This window comes from Bos taurus, chromosome 14, assembly GCF_002263795.3.
Source record: "Bos taurus isolate L1 Dominette 01449 registration number 42190680 breed Hereford chromosome 14, ARS-UCD2.0, whole genome shotgun sequence".
Taxonomy (NCBI): domain Eukaryota; kingdom Metazoa; phylum Chordata; class Mammalia; order Artiodactyla; family Bovidae; genus Bos; species Bos taurus.
Genome location: NC_037341.1, coordinates 21,991,543 through 22,012,215, shown reverse-complemented (window position 1 = coordinate 22,012,215; position 20,673 = coordinate 21,991,543). Strand labels below are relative to the sequence as shown.

Genomic DNA, 20,673 nt, shown 5'->3' with positions numbered 1-20,673 from the left:
CTTAGAGAAGGAAACGAGCAACCCACTCCAGTATTCTTCCCTGGAGAATCCCACCAACAGAGGTGCCTGGCGGGCCTCTGTCCATGGGGCCAACTTAGCATCTAGGCAACAACAATATAGCTTTAAATCTCTCCACTAGATTAAGACAATGTCATTTGCCGTCTGGTTCTACAAGAATGAAGTCAACAGTCCCTGACCTTCAATACCCCCTGAAAGGAGTTCAGGGTGGAGATCAAGAATGAGGCATCCAGGGACTTACCTGGTGGCTCAGACAGTAAAGAAGGAGGCATCTGTGTTCCAGGAGAAAACTCGAAGAATAGGCCTTCAGATAGTAGATACTTCCAGGTGAAAATTTTTATGAACCCAAACTGGTATCTTCCCACCTTCAGAAAAGCACCAAAACCGTATTTTCTCCTGACTACCAGCAACCTACAGAAATGCTGCTTGACCATCTGAACACTTGGACCAAAATCATACAGATGCTGACCTCGCCCACGCCCCCCATTCCAGAGATGCTCCTCAGCGTTCAGAGGCTGTGTCCCAGGGTACAGTCCTCAGTGAGCTCCCAAACAAAACGAGACCATAGCTCACAAGTTGTGGCTTTTCACCAGTGGTCAGTCGTAACCTTCCGAAGGTCAGGGCATTCTAACTTTTAAGTGTGACCATCTCTGCTCCTCCCAGACCCCACCAACTAGTACATAGGCATTGGGCCCCCTCCCGTGGTCGGGTGCCTAAATCAGTATTAACTCCACATCCGCCCACCGGTGAACCGTGGAAACCCAGTGACAACCGTTTCCCTCTCCAGCTGCAGTTTAGAGGAGGAGGGGAGCGGACCCCCGAAGTAAACAGTGGAGCGGCCCCTAAAAGAAACGCCGCCAAAGCTGCCCCAAGTCCCCACCTTCGCAGGGCAGAGACCGAATGCCCGGGGTCGTCAGTGACCGCGCGCCCCGGCCCGCCAGCCCTCCGCCCGCAAGGAGCATGCGCGGCCCGCACGCGGAGGTCAGCTCAGGCAGCCCTCGGCCGCAGCCAACCGGGCGCCACTCGGCGGGACATTGTGACGCGCGGGCAGCGGCGCGGAGGGCGGCAGGGACGCGCGGGGCCGGAGGGCGGCGCGGGGCCGGAGGGCGCGCACGCGCCGGAGCGCGCGCCCGTGGGCGGGCCCGACTCGCCGCTCGCACGCCCTTGGGCCCGGCCGGGCGCCCGCTCCGCCTTCCGCTTCCGACGCGCGGCCGCGGGAGCCGGTGTATGTGCGGCAATAACATGTCGGCTCCGCTGCCCGCCATCGTGCCTGCCGCCCGTAAGGCCACCGCCGCGGTGAGTGCGGGCGCGGGCGCGCGCCGGGGCGCCCGCGGGCCGGGGGGAGGGGGCGGGACGCCCGGCCGGTGGGTCGGGTGCGGTCGGGCGGGGGTGATAGGCGCCGCCTGGCCCGGCTATGTGCGGAGGGCGCGGGGTCACGGCGAACTGGAGGCTGTTTTCCCACCCTCGAGCTCCCATCCCCTTCCTGAGCCTCCGGCCCCGTGTACCCATTCTGAGCTCCTAGCCCAGATCCCCGTGTCCCCATCCTGAGCCCGTGCCCCGATCCCCTTGTACCCAATCCTGAGTCCCTAGTCCCGATCCACTTGTCCCCATCCTGAACCTCCAGCCCGAACCCCCATCCCATCCTGAGTCCCCCGCCCACATCCAGAGTCCCCTACCCGCGCCCCGGCCCCGGGACCTCCCTCCCCGCCCCCTCCCCGCCAGGCACCCCACTCCTAGGCCCCTATGTGAGCCGACGGCGCCCCAGCCCCAGGCAGCTCTGGAGCAGGTTTCTGCCTGTCTGTGGATGGGAAAGGCCTTAGCCCCCAGGAACAGGACTTTATATTCGCACCTCACACCCCTCATCTCAGAGTTTGAAGGTTTAGTGTCGTTTTCGGTCAGGGGTGCCACTCCTTAGGAAACTTGTGCGTGAGGATCTCAAACTTTTACCCCGGGAAGCTCCTTTTTTGTGATGGAAAAATTCTACCGTGTAGGTGAGACTCTCACGGTCTGACCTGAAAGAGACAACTGTGTTCTGTAGAATGTGATCGTTTACCCAGAAGCATGTCTAACTGGAACCTCAAGAAGTGCTAAAACCCCACGTAAGTTATCTGAGGAGCTGCAAAGAGAGAAGTTAAGTATTTTTGCCGCTTCAGCGAGGTCTGTGGAGATAATTAACTTGCTGAAGGCGGTGTTCTGTGACTCCTGGTATCCAGCTTAACCAGAGCCCGGGGCTGTGACATTCTGGTGGTTTCTTGGGGGTATTAATCAGTCATTGCTCTCTTCTCTTCTAGGTGATCTTCCTTCATGGATTGGGAGACACAGGGTAGGTACCATCCTTAGTACCCTGATGAACGAGGTCATGCACCCCTACACAAGCAAGAATTCACTGTTGAAGAACTCTAGGATTGTATAAAAAAGACTGCTAGTCATATTTCTTACACTTGGGTCATGAGATAGAATCCTTTCTTTTTTGATTCCCAGCCCCACCCCCTGCAGTTTCCCCCATCCTCTTAATTTGTCATGCATCAACTCGTGTTTCTGGAACATATTAAAACTGCAAACTCCTCCTTGAGTTGCCATGGGTACTGGATGCCAGAGTTGGGAGGTATGTTTGTAGAGCCTGCACTTGAGAACTTTGCGGAGGTGAAATTTCAGGGCAGCTTGAGAAGAACTGGTGGATTTTGTTTAGTGAGATACTAGCAATGTGAGTGTTCTGAGTGAAATCTTAGATGTTCTGTTCAAAAATCAGTTGAAGGGCAGAGGATGCAGTTTAAAGATTTGTTTGGAGGCTTATCAGACACGTGGCTTTAGCCCTGTGGTTTATCTGTCACTCAGCTTTTCTCTGTATTGAGAGCTTTTGGGGGGGGAAGCCGGGGAGCTATGCCAGATCTTAGTTGCGGCGACCCGGGATCTTTGTTGCAGTGTGCAAGATCTTCCTTGCTGCATGAGGATCTAATTCCCTGAGCAGGGCTCGAACCCAGGCCCCCTGCATTAAGAGCTCAAAGTCAACCCCTGGACCACCAGAGAAGTCCTGAGGGGTTTTTAAAATTTAAATCCATGATTATCTGTTTGAAATGTCAGTCAAATTGTTGTTATAAAATTTTTGTTAAAAAATTACAAAATTGGAGGGAAAGTGAAACAAATAAATTTTGATAAAGGAGCCAAGACACTATTGAGTCTTTACAAGGAGGCACTGGGCTAGAATTAGATTAAGTCTTAAATCCTTTTAGGCCCCCCAAGTGGAGGTCCATGCCTTACATGGAGTTATGTATGGGAAGGGTTATAGGACTTTATGGTCAACAAGTAGTTCTATGAAAAAGAAAGACTTGTTTTCCTATTTATTTATCCGTCTATCTATCTAATCCAGAGGTTTTTAGAGAAGCCCTGTTTTATTACCTGACAGACAGAGAGCATCTTGGTCCCTTGCAACTTTCCCAATAAAGAGCTTTGAGGCCTGAAGAATCAGGGCAAGAGAAAAAATCTTCATTTGGAGGAAGGTTCTGTGTGGACCCCAGTGTAGCCAGATACTTTAGACAGAAGTTAAGAGTGAGATGGTGACGAAAATGACCACCGTGAGATTATAAAGGCTGAGAGCAGCTGTGACATCTTGACTAAGAGTGAAGTTTATATAAAAAAATTAGAGGTCTCAGTGGTGGGGTGGCACCAAAGAAAGCTGACATTTAACTGGTTGCATTAACACATGAGAAAATTCAGCAGCAGCCTATCTGACAAATGGTAATTCAGTGTTTAAGATAGTTTTTGGAGAACTGAGGTTCTTTTGTCAGGTTGACTTCAGGGTGAAGAGGATTAAGCAATTCAGTTTGTTGCTATAAAAATGGGCAGCTTTCTTTTTTTTTTTGGCTAAGGTTCTTTTTTGCAGGGCCAGCCAAGGTGTGCTGTCTTAACTTGGATCTAGCAGTCTATATCCTGTAGATTCCTCATGAAAAGCGTTTGTGGTCAAATGAGATTGGGAGACCCTGTGTAATTCCATATTTTCTCAATTCCCATATGTCATTTTCCCCACATTTTATGTTTCTGAGATTGGTATTCATCTTTTTTTTTTTTTTTTTGGTATTCATCTTACATGTGTTTATTGTGGTGGTGATTTTTTTTTTTATAAAAAGATTTTTTTCAGTGGTGCCACTTAGATTATATCTTAGTGTCAAGGGAATATGATATGGCTTATTCTCCCTTTGAAGCTTTACTGTGTGGGCACTAGCGTGTTTAAAGCTCTGAAAAGTTCTGCAAGAAACACATCTGACCACATGTTCCTCTGCATAACTTGTATAATAAAATGTGTTCGTCCACACTATATTGCCTGAGATCAGTTTTCCTTCCAAAATAAAGACAGCTTTTGTTATGATTATGGAAGTGTTACATTTGTCTTGTAAAAAAAAATTCAGATTCAAATATATTTGAGAAGAGAATGAAACCAGTTGAAATCCTACAACCCAAAAGATAAATACTTTTGAGAGTATTAAAAAAATTTTTTTTAAATACTTTTAAAGGTATAGAAGAGTTGCAAGAATAAAGGGGCTTCCCAGGTGACTCAGTGGTAACTGAGTGACTCAGTGGTGACTCAGTCAGGAGTCAGTGATTCCTGACTCCACCTACCAGGAGAGGAGACTGGTTCTGTCCCTGGTCTGAAAGATCCCCTGCAGGAGGAAATGGCTATCCACTCTAGTATGCTTGCTGGGATAATCCCATGGACAGAGAGGAGCCTTGTGGACTCCAGTCCATAGGGATGCAAAGAGTTGGACACGACTGAGTGAGCATATGCTAGAGTAAAACAGATTCCTCAATTCCTTCTACTCAGATTCACTGAGCTCTATCTAACATGTTACTGTGTTTGCCTAAACTTGGAAAAGTTGCCAGTACCATGATTCTTTACTTCCCAACTTTAGCACTTACCTCCTAAGCATGAGCAGAGTCTCCTGTATAACCACAGAACAGTATCTGATTCAGGAAGTTTAGCACTTCTTTAATGTTCTTATCGGTCTACCCTGTTACCTAACAGACCTTGGCAGCTGCCCCAGTAATGTCCTTTGTAGTAATCCTCTCCCCTTGCCCTTCGGTCCCTGCCGCACTGCCCTGAGCAGCTGCAACGCTCAAGTCTCTTTTAATCTGGGACAGTCCCTCTGCTCCTCTCTGGTGTTCTGGATGTTTACCTTTCTGCATGGATGGGACTGGTCCCCCGTTTAGGTTTGTGTGGCACTTCCTCACATGGCAGTTCAGCCCCGTTCATTGCTTCATGCTGGAAGCCAGATGGGGTCCTCTGTCCCGTTACTCATGCTGCCCCAGGCCACTCGGTGAAGGTGGTCTCTTCCATTGGGGCTTTGCCGCCGCTGTGTTTTCCCTGTGTGGTAAGCGCAAGTCATGGGGAGGTGCTTTTAGATGATGCAAATCGTACAGCGGACTTTGACCCAGGGCTTTTTCCATGGGTGATTGTCACTGGAGGCAGGTGTTACTGTGATGTGGTTCTCTAACTGCCACTCCCCTTGCATTTTTGGCTTGACCCTCCTCACTTCTGTCATGTGGACTCATAGAATCACTTAACAGATTACGTTCCATCGTTATCTTTGTGTAAAATTTTAGCTGCTTCTATTAAAATAACTTCACATTTACATAAAAGTTACAGAAGTAGTATCCAGCGGTCCTTTTGCCCTTCACTCAGATTGCCCAGTTGTTAACATTTCTCATACATTCAAGAATAAAGTTGCAGGCTTGTTGCCTCATTACTCCACAGAGCTGCAGTGTGTTTTGCAAGCAGAAGGCACAACCGTGTGACTACAGTATACCCATCGGTCAGGCTGTTCGTGTTGACCCGAAGCTCCCGTCAAACCCACCGTCCACAGTCACATCCCCCTGCTTTGACCAGCAGTGTCCTTTGTGGGTCCAGATCACAAGTGAGCTGGTCAGGTTGAGCTGTCAAATCTCCTGAGGCTCCTTCAGTCTGGATCGGTCCATCTTCTTAGCTTTGGTGACCTGGACCCTTCTCCCTGACGAACCAGTTCCTGGGTGGGGTGGCCCTCAGTCTGGTTTATGTGACTTCTCACTGGGTTGATTTTTGTGCCTCTGATGCTGATTTTATGTTTCACTACCTGGTTAAGATAGTGTCTACAAGTGTCTCCAGAATAAATTAGTATAATTGCACTTAAAAAGTATTTGGTGGGTAGATGCTATGATTTCATAAAAATGTCCATTTTTCACCTCTGGATTTAGCATCCATTGATGATTGCTGTCTGCATCTGTTATTGTGATGGTTGCCAAATAGTGATCTTCTAAAACATTCCTTCATTCTGTGTGTATTCACTGACAGTCTACAGTATCGGTTTCAGCCCTCTCTGTGTTTGCCTTTTCAGTGAGGTTTCTGTGTCCTTAACACTTTTGGGGAAGGTGGATTAAAATAGAGAAGTAGTTAACAGAAAAGCAGTTAACATTTATTTCAAAACCATTTTATCCAAAAAAGGCTTACGTTACTTTTATTTTACCCTTTAGTAGAGGTAATGGGGCTTCCCTGGTGGCTCAGTGGTAAAGAATCTGCCTGCAGTGCAGGAGCCACAGGAGATGTGGGTTCGATCCCTGGGTCTGGAAGATCCCCTGGAGGAGGGCATGGCAACCCACTCGAGTATTCTTGCCTGGAGAATCCCATGGACAGAGGAGCCTGGCAGGCCACAGTCCATAGGGTCATAAAGAGCTGGACACAACCTAAGCAACTGAGCACACAGAGGTAACATGTAGAAAGTACCAGGTGTAATGTCAAGTGTGTAAGTAAGTAGGGAGCTGTGTGTTTGTAGTGTGATCCCACTCTTGTTAAATCTGTGTTTACCTCTCCAGTGATAGCATGCAGAACTTGGAAAAAATATGTAAAAAGATTAACTTTATTTCTGGCTGGAAGGATTTTGATGACGTTTATATTTTTCTAGTTTTTCTCTTACTCCATTTTGAACATGTGTCCACATTTGCACAAAGAGCGAATGTTAGAGTTGTTTTATTTTTGATTGGTGTAGTAGCAAAAGAGAGATAGCAGACAGTTGCTTTACCCCTGTGAGAGTTTTTTCTTCATATAAAATGAATTATATCATCTGTCTTGGGTATTTTGGTAGGCATATGGTTGGGAGATTATAGAGCTTAAAAAAATACACTTTGTAGATTTGAAAGCCCAATGAAGTATATGAAAGAGAAAACACTGTTCTCTAGGAACCATTAGAGAGTTTCTCACGGTAAAGCTGAAATCACACGCTTTGGGTTATTTCTAGGTTGGCAATGATTTTTTAAGGGGTTAAAATTTACCCTTACAAATGTAAGTAACTATTTATTCTGTTACTAACTAACGGGACTAAAACAGTATCTAATGGCGTTACTTCTCCACCAGGCATGGATGGGCAGAAGCCTTTGCCGGAATCAGAAGCGCCCACATCAAATACATCTGCCCGCATGCGTAAGTGTTTCCAGTTTTCAGGCTTTCAATTTGGAATCCAGAGAAGAAGAAGCATGATAGCTTTACTTTTCCAGAAATGCGTTTGTATATGTTCAGCTTCAAACTAAAGATTAGTAAGTTCTTTAAAACATAAATGTGACCTGGTTACCTTGAATTTTTCTTCCTTTTTTTTTTTTAATTGAGAAATTTAAAATAATGCTACTTTGAAGATCGATTGAACTCACAGCAGCCAGAAAAATTCCTGTAGATACACAGATACCTGTTAAGCTCTGAGGATATCCATGAGCTGTCTCTGAAGGGGATTTACCTGTCAGGTTTGTGACTACCTTGAAAACCCTTTCAAATTCCATCAATTAGAGACAGTATGATGCAGCACAAAGAGAACACATACTTTGGAGTCTGTTAGATTTGGCTTTGAATCCTGAAAATATTTGTAGGTGTCCAAAAGATACTAGTAAGTTTTGAGCAAATTCAGAAAGTCCCTGAGATGAGCAGGTCTTAGATCAGAGGGTGCTGAGGAGTGGTAGCCGTGGAGAAGCCGGTGGGATGAGACGAGTGCTGACGGGTCAGTAGTTCAGCCTCGGAAGTGGTCATAGCAGCAGAGTCGATAAATACGAAAGAGGAAGAGTATCTGAGACTAGGTAAGAAAAGGTTCCCTCCTCTTCTTATCCTGTAGCACAGGCTTCATCTTCTTCATCTTAACCGTTGTCAGCGACAGCCACATACTGTGGCCAGGGTTGCCGTATGCTTCTTAATGACTCAGGCCAGAGGCAGAATTCTTGATGCTGTTGGAATTCCTGCTCTATTGTTACTGGCCCCCAGACTGAATTTGGTGTAAACCTATCTTTGAACCTAGGGAAGCAAGTTTATGTCCTCAAGGAAATTTGCTAAGATTTTGTGACATTTCAGGTGGACTTGTTTCTCAAGTAAGGAGCATGGTGGTGAGATGCAGTTAGAGTGTGTCTGTTCTTCTCTCCTTTGGTACCTGGCTGCAGGCGGGTGGTCCGACATTGTCAGCACAGAACTGAGTTGGGTATAATGGACACTCAGGCAAAGCTTATGTTTCCCTTACTTATTTAGAGGTCTTGTAAGCAGCTAAGAACTAGAAAATCAGCACACATGTCATTGAGCCTATGGGAATCGACATCACCTTTTCTGTGCAGTAAATTGCTTGCATCCCTTGCCCCCTGCTTAGCCAGTCTCAGACATTTCCAGCCATGTTGGCCACTGTTTTCTTTCTCACGTCTGGTCTGAAAGCATCAAGTAAAGGTGTTGATAAAGAAAGATATTTGTTTGCCAACTTTAGTCCATCCCAGTGGCCGCTTTTGTCTCAAGAACCATTTGGAGAGTGTGGAGCACAGAGTTGTACAGGTGTGCGTGCAGCTAAGCAGATCATCTGTTTAAAATTGCACACTGGATGTTGTGTGAGCCTCAAGTAATTATCTGCAACAGATGGTGTTGACTAGGTTCTGTGCTTTGGTGTATTATTCTTGTTTTTCTTTTTTCTTCCCCATGTAGGCCGGTTATGCCTGTAACATTAAATATGAACATGGCCATGCCATCATGGTAAGTAAGACTTCACTAATTTACTAACAACTTTTTACTTGTATTTAGGGGGTTTTTTGGTAAGTTTTTCTTTTTTTTGTTTTTGTTTAATCAAAATTGCTTTTGCATACATCAATTTTTAATGAACTATCTTTAAGTTGCAAAGTTCTAAAGTGAAATGGTTCTCATGACTTAGGTTCAGGGGTAAACTGAAGGAGCTGCGACAGCAGGTAGAGAAAGAGGAGTGAGTGGGTGGGTAGAAATGCTGCAGAGTGTCCCTCACCACTTGACACGCCTCTGCTGACTGCCGTGACCAGATGGGGCGTCCACCTCCCACCTCGGCTTGGCAAGCTGGCGGGTGTGTGGGGAGACCACTTCCTGATGAGCCCTCTGGAGGTCTACAGGGTGCCAGGCGTTCCCTGTGTGCTTCACAGTCGCTCCTTTGTTCTCTGAGCCACGTCCAGGCCACGCGTTCCTCCTGCTGCTCTGAGAGCCCTGCCCTCAGGTCTGCTCAGAAATGACAACTCCGACCCCCGGGTCCTGTTTTCCTTTTTCCTCCGGCTCCTGCTGACGTCTTACCTTTCCGGTGACTTGGGGATCCAATGTCCGTGGCCCGTTCACAGCCTTGAGTGGCTGTTGCTTCCAGGACTCTTCTCTTCCCACTGACCTTTTCCTCTCTCAGCCTCAGGCACCCACATCTCCCCTGGGCTCTGCCACCTGGAGCTGCCCCATCTCTGAAGGCACTTAGCTCAGACCTAACCAGCAGGCATACTTGTTCCTACTTGTTTGCTCCCCTGTCTCCACACTCCTGTCAGGACATCGTGGGGACTCCAGTGTGTTGCCACCTTATCCTCTGCTTGTCCCCACCCCTTCTAACCCACCTGAACGTTCATCTGTGTCTATGGGAGATTCCTTGGCGACTCTCACAGGTTCCTGCCCACGGTGGCCTCTGATTCTTCTCTCTTCCTTCTCTGACAGAATCCCTGTCTGACACCAAGACTTCCACCTCACATAGCTCCTGACCGTAGTCTGAACACATAGTGGACAGCGGGGCAGACCCAGATTCAGGGTCGAGTGGTGACAGGCTCTGCAGACCTTGGTGGAGGCGGCCCGAGGGCCTTGTGCAGCAGGCGTAGGCCTTGCGTGTGAGGTGCCACGCTGGTGCAGGGGTCTCCAGCCAGTAGACTTAGGATGACTAGGAGGGAAGTGAGGAGATGGCTTCTATTCAGGTGTCTCAAGGGCTGAAGATTCCTCCCCATGTGTCAGGTTAGACTAGGTCATTCTGCAGGTGTTTCTAACTTTAAATTATGTGACAGTGACTTTCTAATAGCATCTGCGTCTACTTAGTGCAAAAGGAACTCACAGGATGTCATATTCACACCTTTAAGTTGACTGTTTGGCCTGCAGAGACAGTTGTTGTTATTTAGTCATTAAGTTGTATCTGACTCTCTGCAATTCCATAGACTGTAGCCCACCAGGGTCTCCTGTCCTTGGAATTCTCCAGGCAAGAATGCTGGAGTGGGGTACCATGCCCTTCTTCAGGGGATCTTCCTGATCCAGGGATCAAACCCACGTGTCCTGTGTCTCCTGCATTGGCATGTGGATTCTTTACCATCTGAGCTATCTGGGAAGCCCAGAAGCAGTTTAGTTTGAATTTAATGTTCTAGAGAATATTTCTGGTTAGCCTTTTTTCTCTGAAGTTATCATCTTCTTATCAAAGGTAGATATTCTTAGAATCAAACAATTCTTTTAGGACTTTGCTTTGTTTTCCAGGTTTGACATTATTGGGCTTTCGCCAGATTCACTGGAGGATGAAACTGGAATTAAACAGGCAGCAGAAAATGGTAAGTAAAGAAAGTTTTATAGTAGATTCGGTTGTTGTATTGCTGTTGATGAAAACTATGCAGCTGTCTAAACTCAGGTGGTGGCACTATGCCACTCTTTTCTGATCACTCTTACCTTGTTGGACTGTTAATTATGGTCCATGAAGATGAGGTGGATGGGGAAGAATGGCGTTTTATCAAACTTAAATGCTGTCAGATGCATCATTTTGCTTTCATTGATGTAGGCAAACAAAGTCACAGAATATCTCATACTTGTGGCCAGTTAAATTTGGAAATTTTCATCTTACAAAGGTGAAACTCTTACATATATATGTCAAAAGTGAAAGGAGATAAATTTGTAAAAAGGAGCAGTTATTCTCATAGTATTATAAAGAAAAATGGAATTATAGGGAGTTACCGAGTAATTTAGTTAGTGATATGTGTTGAAATATTTTGCGGAAACAAAAGAATTCATCTGTTTCCCCCCCCTCCCACATTATTTACTGGCTATAGGGATAATTAATACTGTGTTTGGGGTTTTTAAATAATAAGGTAAATTATTCAAGCACTGTAAATCACAACCCACGTAAAGTACTTAACTATCTACAATTTTAAAGTAACAGCTTTTAGGTACAAATGCCTGGGGTTCATTGGAGAGAAAGAACTATAGAATGTATATGAGCAGAATGGACCGTGGATAAAGGAATATTCATATCCCTCCACACTGATGAGAGAAAAAACTGCTTTATAGATCATGTGACAAATAACTGAACAGTTTAAGCAGTGCCTACAAAATTGAGTTCTTAAAAATACATCCTAATTTTGTATTTTAAAAGAGTGGTTCAAGTTTTTCACTTGTTTTGACCTTTAATACACTGATACAATTTAAATAGGAAAAAATTAATAATGGAAAAGCACATCAGTGGACTTATCTTTGAAAGTATTGGTAATTTAATTTTTGGTGATTTTATTTTTTTATGTTATTTTTAGTTAAAGCTTTGATAGATCAAGAGGTGAAGAACGGCATTCCTTCTAACAGAATTATTTTGGGAGGATTTTCTCAGGTAAGATAAAAGTTTGGGTGGTGTGTCATCGGTGTATTTGTCTAGAAGTCCTGATCCTTTTTTTATGGGAGTCCTGTTTTTAGAAGATGTTACAGAATATGATGTACTCCTTACCTTTAATGCTGAATTAAGTTTGATTGGACTGGGAAGTTCTTCTTTTCTAGTTTTCTCTCTCAGTGATAGGCTTCACTCTATAGATTACGACTTGAAAGTCAGTTTATTTAAGGAAATCAATTGGAGCCTGGAATGTGTTTTTCTTGAGTAACCACAGCGCACAAGTAGCTGTATCTGTTAATAGTGTGTGCACCTCTAGATAAAACTGCTGAAACACGGGTATGCGGCCCTGTCCCAGGAGGAGATGACTGATGGGAAATAAGGTCAAAGAGAAAAATCCCTTCCTTCTTTTTCTCACAAATTCCCAGCGGTCGAGCCCCACGAACCCCCTGGAATCCGAGTCGGGTGGGATCAGAGTAGGGGCCCCGACAAAGGGGACCTAGCTGGGGGGCTGCTCCAGCCACTTGCTGACCACTCCTGATCTGTGCTGGTCCCAAGGTCGGGGGTGCTTCAGCCGCACCCTGTTTGAGGATCCCTCTGTGGTTTCCATTCTGGAGTAGATGGTTCTGGTGAGGGGAGCTAAGTCAGTCTTGGTGATGTCATTCTGTCCTCTTTTTTCTTGTCATGCAGAAAAGGTTTTAGATAAAAGTGTATGGTGTTTACTTTTGGCATCTTTCTTCTCTTCCTGTACTTTTTCTCCCACCTGCGGTGCTTTTTCTACAGTTACAACATACTGGCATTTACATCTTCATTTCAGCTCATCACCTGTTTGCCATGTCACCCCCCACCCCCCAAACTGCCCTCACTGCCAATCTGTAAATTCTCCAAGGCAACAGTTTAGCGTCCAGACGACCTGAATTAGGGCAGTATCGGAATTATGGAATCATTTAGAAGTTAGAATTCGATGGAAACATAAGTTGTTGATATGATACAGTAAAAAGACGTGCTGTTGATGTGATATTTGTTGGAAGTCATGGGTAATGTACATTGTAGTGCACACACTGTGACATACATGTGGTTATAGGAATGAACACTTGGTTCAGACAGGAGTCTGCCAATGAGATTCGTTGATTAGAGCAGGCAGAAACTAAATCCTAACACCTTAGGCAAGAAAGAGTAAGTTACGAGTCTGGGGTCACATCCCAGAAGCCAGCGATGAGAATGAAGCCAGGCTCCCGGAGGCAGCTCGGCCTCAGGTGCTCTCCCCCTGCATCTGCCCGTCGGCCTCACTTGCCTCGCCATCTGTGGTTGGCCTCTGCTTCCTCTCGCTTTTCCCATTCTTGAGCTTACGTGTTACAGTTCCAGCCACACAGAGCTTGACAGTCACCGAATTTCTCAGATGAGAAAGGCTCTCATATCCTTGTGTGGCCCTGGAAGCTGTGGGCCAGAGTGAATGCAGGCTCCAGGCCTGGGCGGGGGGGTTGTGAGCTGCCGGCCAGTGCTCCCAAGGTGTCCCTCCAGACAGTCTTTATCATCCTGAATTCTTGTTTTGGAAAGTAATACCAGTTTAAGACCAGATTTGATTTTCTACCCAAGACTTTGCAAAGAGGATAGTGACTATAAATTGGACTAACCCTCAAGCATTGTCAGGGCAGCCATGAACTCTGCTGTTCAAACTGCATCTTGGCTGGTTGGGGCGTCACTGGAGTCTCATGACTGCCTTCAAGGTGGAGAGTCAAGTCCTGGAGGACGTGCTGCTGGGGGGTGCGTGTGTTTCTACCAGTTTGCCTAATTTCATTAGATGTCAGCCATCCAGTGTGACTTTTTTTCTAACAGATGGTATTGATAACAAGAATCACCCCCACTGCTCTTGGCAGCAGATCCGCCCCACTGACTCTGCCTGTTGTCTCTCCAGGGAGGAGCTTTATCTCTGTACACGGCTCTGACCACACAGCAGAAGCTGGCCGGGGTCACCGCTCTCAGCTGCTGGCTGCCACTGCGGGCTTCGTTTCCACAGGTGCCTGACGCATGCGTGCAGCAGGGCATCGCTGAGCTCTGAGGTGGCAGATATTGTTGAGAACAGCCTCATATTAGCTTATTAGGACTTCCCTGGTGGCTCAGACGGTAAAGCGTCTGTCTACAATGCGGGAGACCTGGGTTCGATCCCTGGGTTGGGAAGATCCCCTGGAGAAGGAAATGGCAATCCACTCCAATACTATTGCCTGGGAAATTCCATGGACAGAGGAGCCTGGTAGGCTACAGTCCATGGGGTCACAAAGAGTCGGACACGACTGAGCGACAGGGCTATTGTAGTAATAAACTTAAATTTTTAGGGCGGTTTTAGGGTCACAACAAATTGAGCTGAAAATACAGAAAGTATCTGTTTGCTTTGTGATGTATTTATTTAGACTTTATCTGCACACTACACTGCCTTTACTGTGGATTGCAGAAAATGGAAGAAATGCGTGAGTCCTTAAAACAAGAAAGAAAGAAGTCCCTGCTGGCATGAATTCTATATTTGATGTCTTTGGTACACTGTAAGATTTATATCAAAAATTAGGGCTATTTTTAATACATAGAAATAATGTTTTTGGAATGCTCAGTATGCTCACTGCTTAATAGCAGAATTTTGCCAGAGAATGTAGTTTTTAAATACTCAACATGTAAAGCAGTACATAGTACACATGAAGGATAAGGATATTTTCAAATTCATCTTTAAATCTAGTGTTTTCTTTTTTCCTTGTCACTATATAGTAACTCTTTGGTGTCTCACACATAGTGTTGTTTATTAACCTTCTTATTTAAATCAAGTAAGAGCTGAGAAGAACATGATTCAGCTAAAACATACTGAGTCCAGACACTGGACATATGACTAGGATACAATGTGCTTTGAGGAACTGATTCATTAGGAGAACATTTAATACAAGCAGGGTGATCCTATGTCCTTTAAATGAAGAGGTGGAGGGCACAGGGATGGAGGGAGTTTCATTTCTGTGGCCAGATGTCACCTGTGATGTAAGAACATGCTGTATGATACGTGCCTGTTCTCTGGTTGTACGCGCCTGACACAGTGCGCCACCCCTTTGAGTGAATAACACAGTTCTGTCGTGTTGTCTGCAGGGCCCTATCGGTGGCGTGAATAGAGACATTTCTATTCTTCAATGCCATGGGGACCTGGATCCTCTAGTCCCCCTGATGTTCGGTTCTCTCACTGCTGAGAAGCTGAAGACATTGGTGAATCCAGCCAATGTGACCTTCAGAACCTACGCAGGCATGATGCACAGTTCATGTCAACAGGTAAACGACAGGAAGCAGCAATGACAGGCATACCTCTGCAACTTTTTGCATGTGATATTTTTAGGATAAATAACATTTGATGGCTTGGGGGTTTAAAAGAAGTTAATGAATGAATTCACATTGAACCATAGGTTAGTAGGACTTAGATCAAAGTTTATTGCATTTAATTCAACATTCATTCATCAACTTCCCACTTGCAAACATTGTATGTAATTCAAGGACAAAAAACATTCCTTTATTAAAATCTAAAGTGCTGCTGCTGCTAAGTCGCTTCAGTCGTGTCCGACTCTGTGCGACCCCATAGACGGCAGCCCACCAGGCTCCCCCGTCCCTGGGATTCTCCAGGCAAGAACATTGGAGTGGGTTGCCATTTCCTTCTCCAGTGCATGAAAGTGAAAAGTGAAAGTGAAGTCGCTTAGTTGTGTCCAACTCCTAGTGACCCCATGGACTTCAGCCCACCAGGCTCCTCCATCCATTGGATTTTCCAGGCAAGAGTACTGGAGTGGGTTGCCATTGCCTTCTCCGAAAATCTAAAGTAGATTAACTCAAACGAGAATTTTTAATAGGGGAGAAGGGTATATATCCAAGTGACTATATAGCGAGCAGACTGTGATGTATGTTACGTTAGAAGTTTTTTAAAAGTTCTCTGAAAACCTGAGAAGGGTGATTGCTTGTTAAGAATGAAGGACGTCAGGATAGGTTCAGAGGCTCTAAAAACTAAAAACTGACTGCTCAGCACCAAGGCAGTCCAAGTTAACATTGTTTGCACCTGTCAGCCTGGCTAAATCATGTGCTTTAAAGGCAGAGAAGGCAAGTAGTAAGATTTATCCAGAAGGATGGGGGACGTAGGACTCTAGGTGTGACTGAGAAGGCAGTTGAACCCCTGATGACGTATCAGATTTGGCAAGGCCAGCAGCCAGATCCCAGGAGGGAGGGGCTACAGGTCCAAACCAGTGGTCCTCACAGCAGGCATCCCGTCACAGGTGCCCCAAGGTTAGCACACACACACCCAAGCCAGGACCGCAAACGCAGTACCTCTGGGTCAGCACACTGAAGACTCGGGGGTGCACCTGGGCACCAGTGTTTGTGTGGAGGGGACCTGTGCACCAAATGGGAGGACAGTGGATAGACAGTTTGGGGCACAAAGTGCGAGGCGGTGGGGCTGGAGGAGGGGGCATCGCAGGGACCTTTGGGACCACAGAGGATGTACAATAGGCTGGAGGTGATACTGGTGAAGGGTCTCTGCGTGCTGGGGTGTGGACCTGTGAGGTCAGACACCAGGGGTAATAGCAGGGAGCCTGTTCTGGGGCAGTGATAAGGTGGAGCTACAGGCAGGAGGCATGGAGCCATGTCCTCGGGGATGGGCTCGCTTCCACGGCTCTCCAGGCCTGTTTTGGGCACCTGCCCTCCCTCCTTCAGGTGGCTGGTTGTGTGTGATTCCTCATGAAGGCACAGCGTGTTTGGTGCTGCTGGTATAGCGTCATTGTTTTAGTGGGGGTGTGTTAGAAGCTGGGCACTGACGCTTAGTTGACAATAGTTGTGTGTGTGTACCATGTCTTCTCCAGGTGGTTATTGTCACTTCTCAACCGCCCTTCCCCCTGACCCCCAGTGGAACAAAGTGCATACCATTTTCCTGGGACTTCATAACACCAGAGCAGTCATTGAATGTATTAATACAATCATCACTATCATCATAGGAAGTATTCCCAGATTTCTGTTGGTGCTTCATTTCTCTGTCACCACTTTTATGTAATTGTAGTAAAACTGTGGTTTCACCTTATCTGTGCACACCATGGATTTAGTTAGCGGAATTTAGTGGGGATTTCATTTCTGATTTGTGTAACTGCTTATCAGACCTCTTTATTCCAAACAGGAAATGATGGACATCAAGCAGTTCATTGATAAGCTCCTACCTCCTGTTGACTGACGCCACCAAGAGGCCTTGTGTAGAAGTGCACACCAGCATCGTCCAGTGGAGCACACACTTCTTCCTGTGCCCGACCTTGAAACCTCTAATGTTTGCAGTGTTAAAACGTTTTGCAAATATACACCAATGAAACAGACTAAATAAATCTCCTCGTGGGAAATGTATGATCTTTGACATTTCTCTATATGTATTTGTATGATATGATCCAGGATATACTAGTATTAAAATAGATGAAGCAGCTAGCTTCTTTCTCCCAAATGTAATTCAGCAAAATCATAAAATACTGCAACCGGACTTTTTTTTACTACATCACTTGAAAATTACTAGTATGCTTAATGAAACCTTGTTCAGGTGTAAATGAGCAGTTAAGACATAAAGGGTTTATACGTGCTGTGACTTAGGACTATGGACACATCCCTAAATTACATAGTCACCATTGCAGTATCCGTATTTTTATATGTGTTCTTATATACTTAATGATTATAATATTAAGAATGAGGTGTTATTACAATATTCCTTATAAGAGGGATAATGCTTCTAAGTGTCCATAAAGAGTAATATTGCTCTCTAGAATTAATGGCCCTTTTATTTTGGGGACCAGGTTTTTCTTTGCTGAATATAATTTCTGTTCTATTTAATATTCTTTTCTCCTCTCTAGAAATATGTTCTTTCTTCTTTTTATCCTTCATAAAAGACCAAATATTGCCTCCTTGCCATGGACACCCACAGTCAATATATGCTGTAATTTGACATTCTGAATCACAGACTTGGTGGAGTAAAAATGTATTGATACTTATAGAAAGAAACCTGACATCCCTTCAGAGTTTGTACACTACTTCCTAAACTGGAGTTTAGTCCACATTTTGGACCTGCAGAGTTATAGAATCTTCAGTGCAGGTAATGAAAATAATTCTGTGGTTGTATTTTCCTGTAATTAACTGAAAAGAATAGTTCATATTCTAGTATGTTCTGGAATATTTAAAACAGATCTTAAAAACTGTAATCTCAAAGATGATTTGCTCTGAGGTGATTCTCCTCATAGCATAGAATTTACTTATTCTGCACATATGTTTGAAACCGACTGCTGTAGGAAATGAACAATCCTTTCAAAAATTTTGCTTTACTCTTCTCTGCCAACAGACTCATTTAAAATTTTCACTGTAGTCAAATGATCTTTTTAAGTTAGCTTTTGTGCAAATGTAAAAATAGCAATTATTTGATTTTAAATAATCAGATTTTTCAAATTATTGGTTAAAATTACTTGAAAATAAATTTATGGGTAACAAAAGTTAGTTAGAACTCAATACATGTGGTGTAGTTACCACACAGTTTAATACATACCAAAAATGTACACTTGATATTTCTGAACTGGTCATTTTTCTGCTGTATTCCAGCTGACTAGGACAGTGTTAGGATGGCATCTTCATAAATGGGTGCTATTTGATGATGGAAATGACTTGGTATGGACTACACAGAGCATGTGAATAATGAAGCCATATGTTTATGTCTGGATTCACAGTTTTTAAACAATCATTTACTAAGTCATTTTGCTTTACCTTAAGAATATAAACTGTTGTTTCACTGACACAAATCAGCAAGATCTAACTTATGGCAAGAAATATCCCATTGAAATGCTGTGCTGTAACGTGGGAAAATGTAAATCTTTTTCACGGTTTCTATCAATGTGAAATAAAATTGAATTCTGACTTTGCTGTGACTTGGCTCTTTGGAATATCTTTGACTTTTGAATTTGCCTTGGAATGGCTGTACGGAAAAGGAGGAAGACAATGATGCAGTCACAGGAATATAGGTGGAGAGAGCAGATTGATGGTGGAGTGGAGTCAAGTGGGAGCCAGTGTTAATGCGCTAAAAAAATCTCCAGTTTGATCTTAAGGGTTCCTGGCTTACTGAAGTTTTCTGTGGTGTCTCCTTCTGTCTTCTCCTTTCAAATAGTTTAACGGGATTTTAAAATTAGTGTCATAAATCAGTTATCCAAGTGGTTTTTTTCTCCTTTTATTTCACTGCTGATTTCTTTCTTTTTCCCTGTAAAGGAATCCTGTCTGCCTTTTAAACAGTCCTTTGGCTTTTGATTTTGAATCAAGTGACCAGCTCACCTTTTTGTGAGGCTGCTTGTTCCATTTGAGGTTGGCCTTCCTGCTTTAGAGAGTTCTGTGCTGAAATCTTGTCTCCAGCTTTAGCTCTTTCTTAGATTTATCCTCCACAGCAGCGGCTTAATTCATGTGATAACCTTTGATTTCACCATCCTTTTGAAACTCTTGGTTCAAAAATAGATGTGGTCCAAGCATGGTTTTAAGTCTATCTACAGATAACAACAGTGTCTTACTAAAACTTAAGTACTTAATCCATTCCAGGCAGGCACTGTACTAGGCATTTTATATCCTTTACTCATATAGTCCTCACATCAACCTTATCTTTTTTTTCCAGAAGAGGAAATATACTTGGAGAGATGAAGTGTTTGCCCATGGTCCCAGAGTTGATATATGTAGAAGCCAGGGTTCAAAATGATGTGTTTTTCTTACCCTGTAGTCCCCTGACATGTTCTGTGCCCCAGGGACGTAATTTAAATGCTTCTAAACATTAAAAATGCAAACTTGCAGAAGCACAACATAAACACTTAAGTGAGAAATCTTCATGGAGAAGGATTATTTATGATGGTATTTATGATGGGGTAAAATACCTGAAACAACCGCATGTGGAATAAAAGTGGCCCAGCTAAATAAATTACTCTTCACCTGTACAATGGATTGTTACACAGCTGTTAAAACAAAAAGAATTAATTCGGGAAAGATTCAGAATACATTACTGATGAAGAAATGTGAAACACAAAGGGGTGGAGAAAATAACACCCATATATTTCACTTGGCTAGGATTTGCATGAAAAAAAAGAAACCCATATGTGAGAAGGATGTGAAGAATCTGATAAAACAGGTTACACAGCATGACTGGGGCAGGGATGAAGCCGGTAAGGACAGGAGGGGGAGCAGGCCAGGCTTGGATATACTTTATTCTTCAGATTTTTTTTATTGTGGTTAAATATAACAAAATTTACCATTTAAACCACTTTCAAAGTATACAGTTCAGTAGCGTGTGCAACCATCACCACCGTGCTTCCCAAACTGAAACCCCACACTCCTTGAGTTTGAATTGTAATAATATGACCTACAAAAAATACTCAAATAGATGAGTTAAAATGCATATTAAACACAGAAGACTTGTATGCATGAAACTGTGTATGAAAGAAACTCATTAGAAGAAATTCGAGGTACCAAAAGGAAGGGTGAGAGACTAGAAAAGCAAAATGAAGAGGTCCAACCTAAAGTTTCATGGAAGTTGCGGAGCACAGAATGGCAGAGAAGCAACACTTGAAGATAAAATGACTTGACATTTTTCCAGACTTCAGGAAAGGTAAGAAATCTTAGATTCAGGAAGCAACATGAGTTACTAACAGAAGAAACAAAACTAAGGCTCTAGGGTCTTCCCTTGTGGTCCAGTGGTTAAGAATCCACCTTTCAATGCAGGGGATGTGGGTTCCATCCCTGGGCA

The 20,673-nt window shown here is 44.4% G+C and overlaps 1 protein-coding gene across 3 annotated transcripts; it reads left to right on the top strand.

Annotated features, from left to right (window-relative positions):
* Positions 1–1,220: 1,220 nt before the first annotated feature.
* Positions 1,221–18,815, top strand: LYPLA1 (lysophospholipase 1). 3 transcript variants are annotated; one of them, XM_025001713.2, is made up of 10 exons: positions 1,221–1,314; positions 2,310–2,341; positions 7,394–7,459; positions 8,978–9,025; positions 10,778–10,848; positions 11,818–11,891; positions 13,801–13,902; positions 14,294–14,350; positions 15,006–15,182; positions 17,056–18,815. In XM_025001713.2, exons 1-10 carry the CDS (start codon positions 1,246–1,248, stop codon positions 17,107–17,109), a joined length of 750 nt encoding a protein of 249 aa, XP_024857481.1. In that variant the 5' UTR covers positions 1,221–1,245; the 3' UTR covers positions 17,110–18,815.
* Positions 18,816–20,673: the final 1,858 nt, after the last annotated feature.

Excerpts from the sequence above, each read along its gene's own strand:
- LYPLA1 (XM_025001713.2), top strand. The coding sequence starts at position 1,246 with ATGTGCGGCAATAACATGTCGGCTCCGCTGCCCGCCATCGTGCCTGCC. Across the intron at positions 1,315-2,309 it reads CCCGTAAGGCCACCGCCGCG|GTGATCTTCCTTCATGGATT; the intron begins GTGAGTGCGGGC and ends CTTCTCTTCTAG. Across the intron at positions 10,849-11,817 it reads TAAACAGGCAGCAGAAAATG|TTAAAGCTTTGATAGATCAA; the intron begins GTAAGTAAAGAA and ends TGTTATTTTTAG.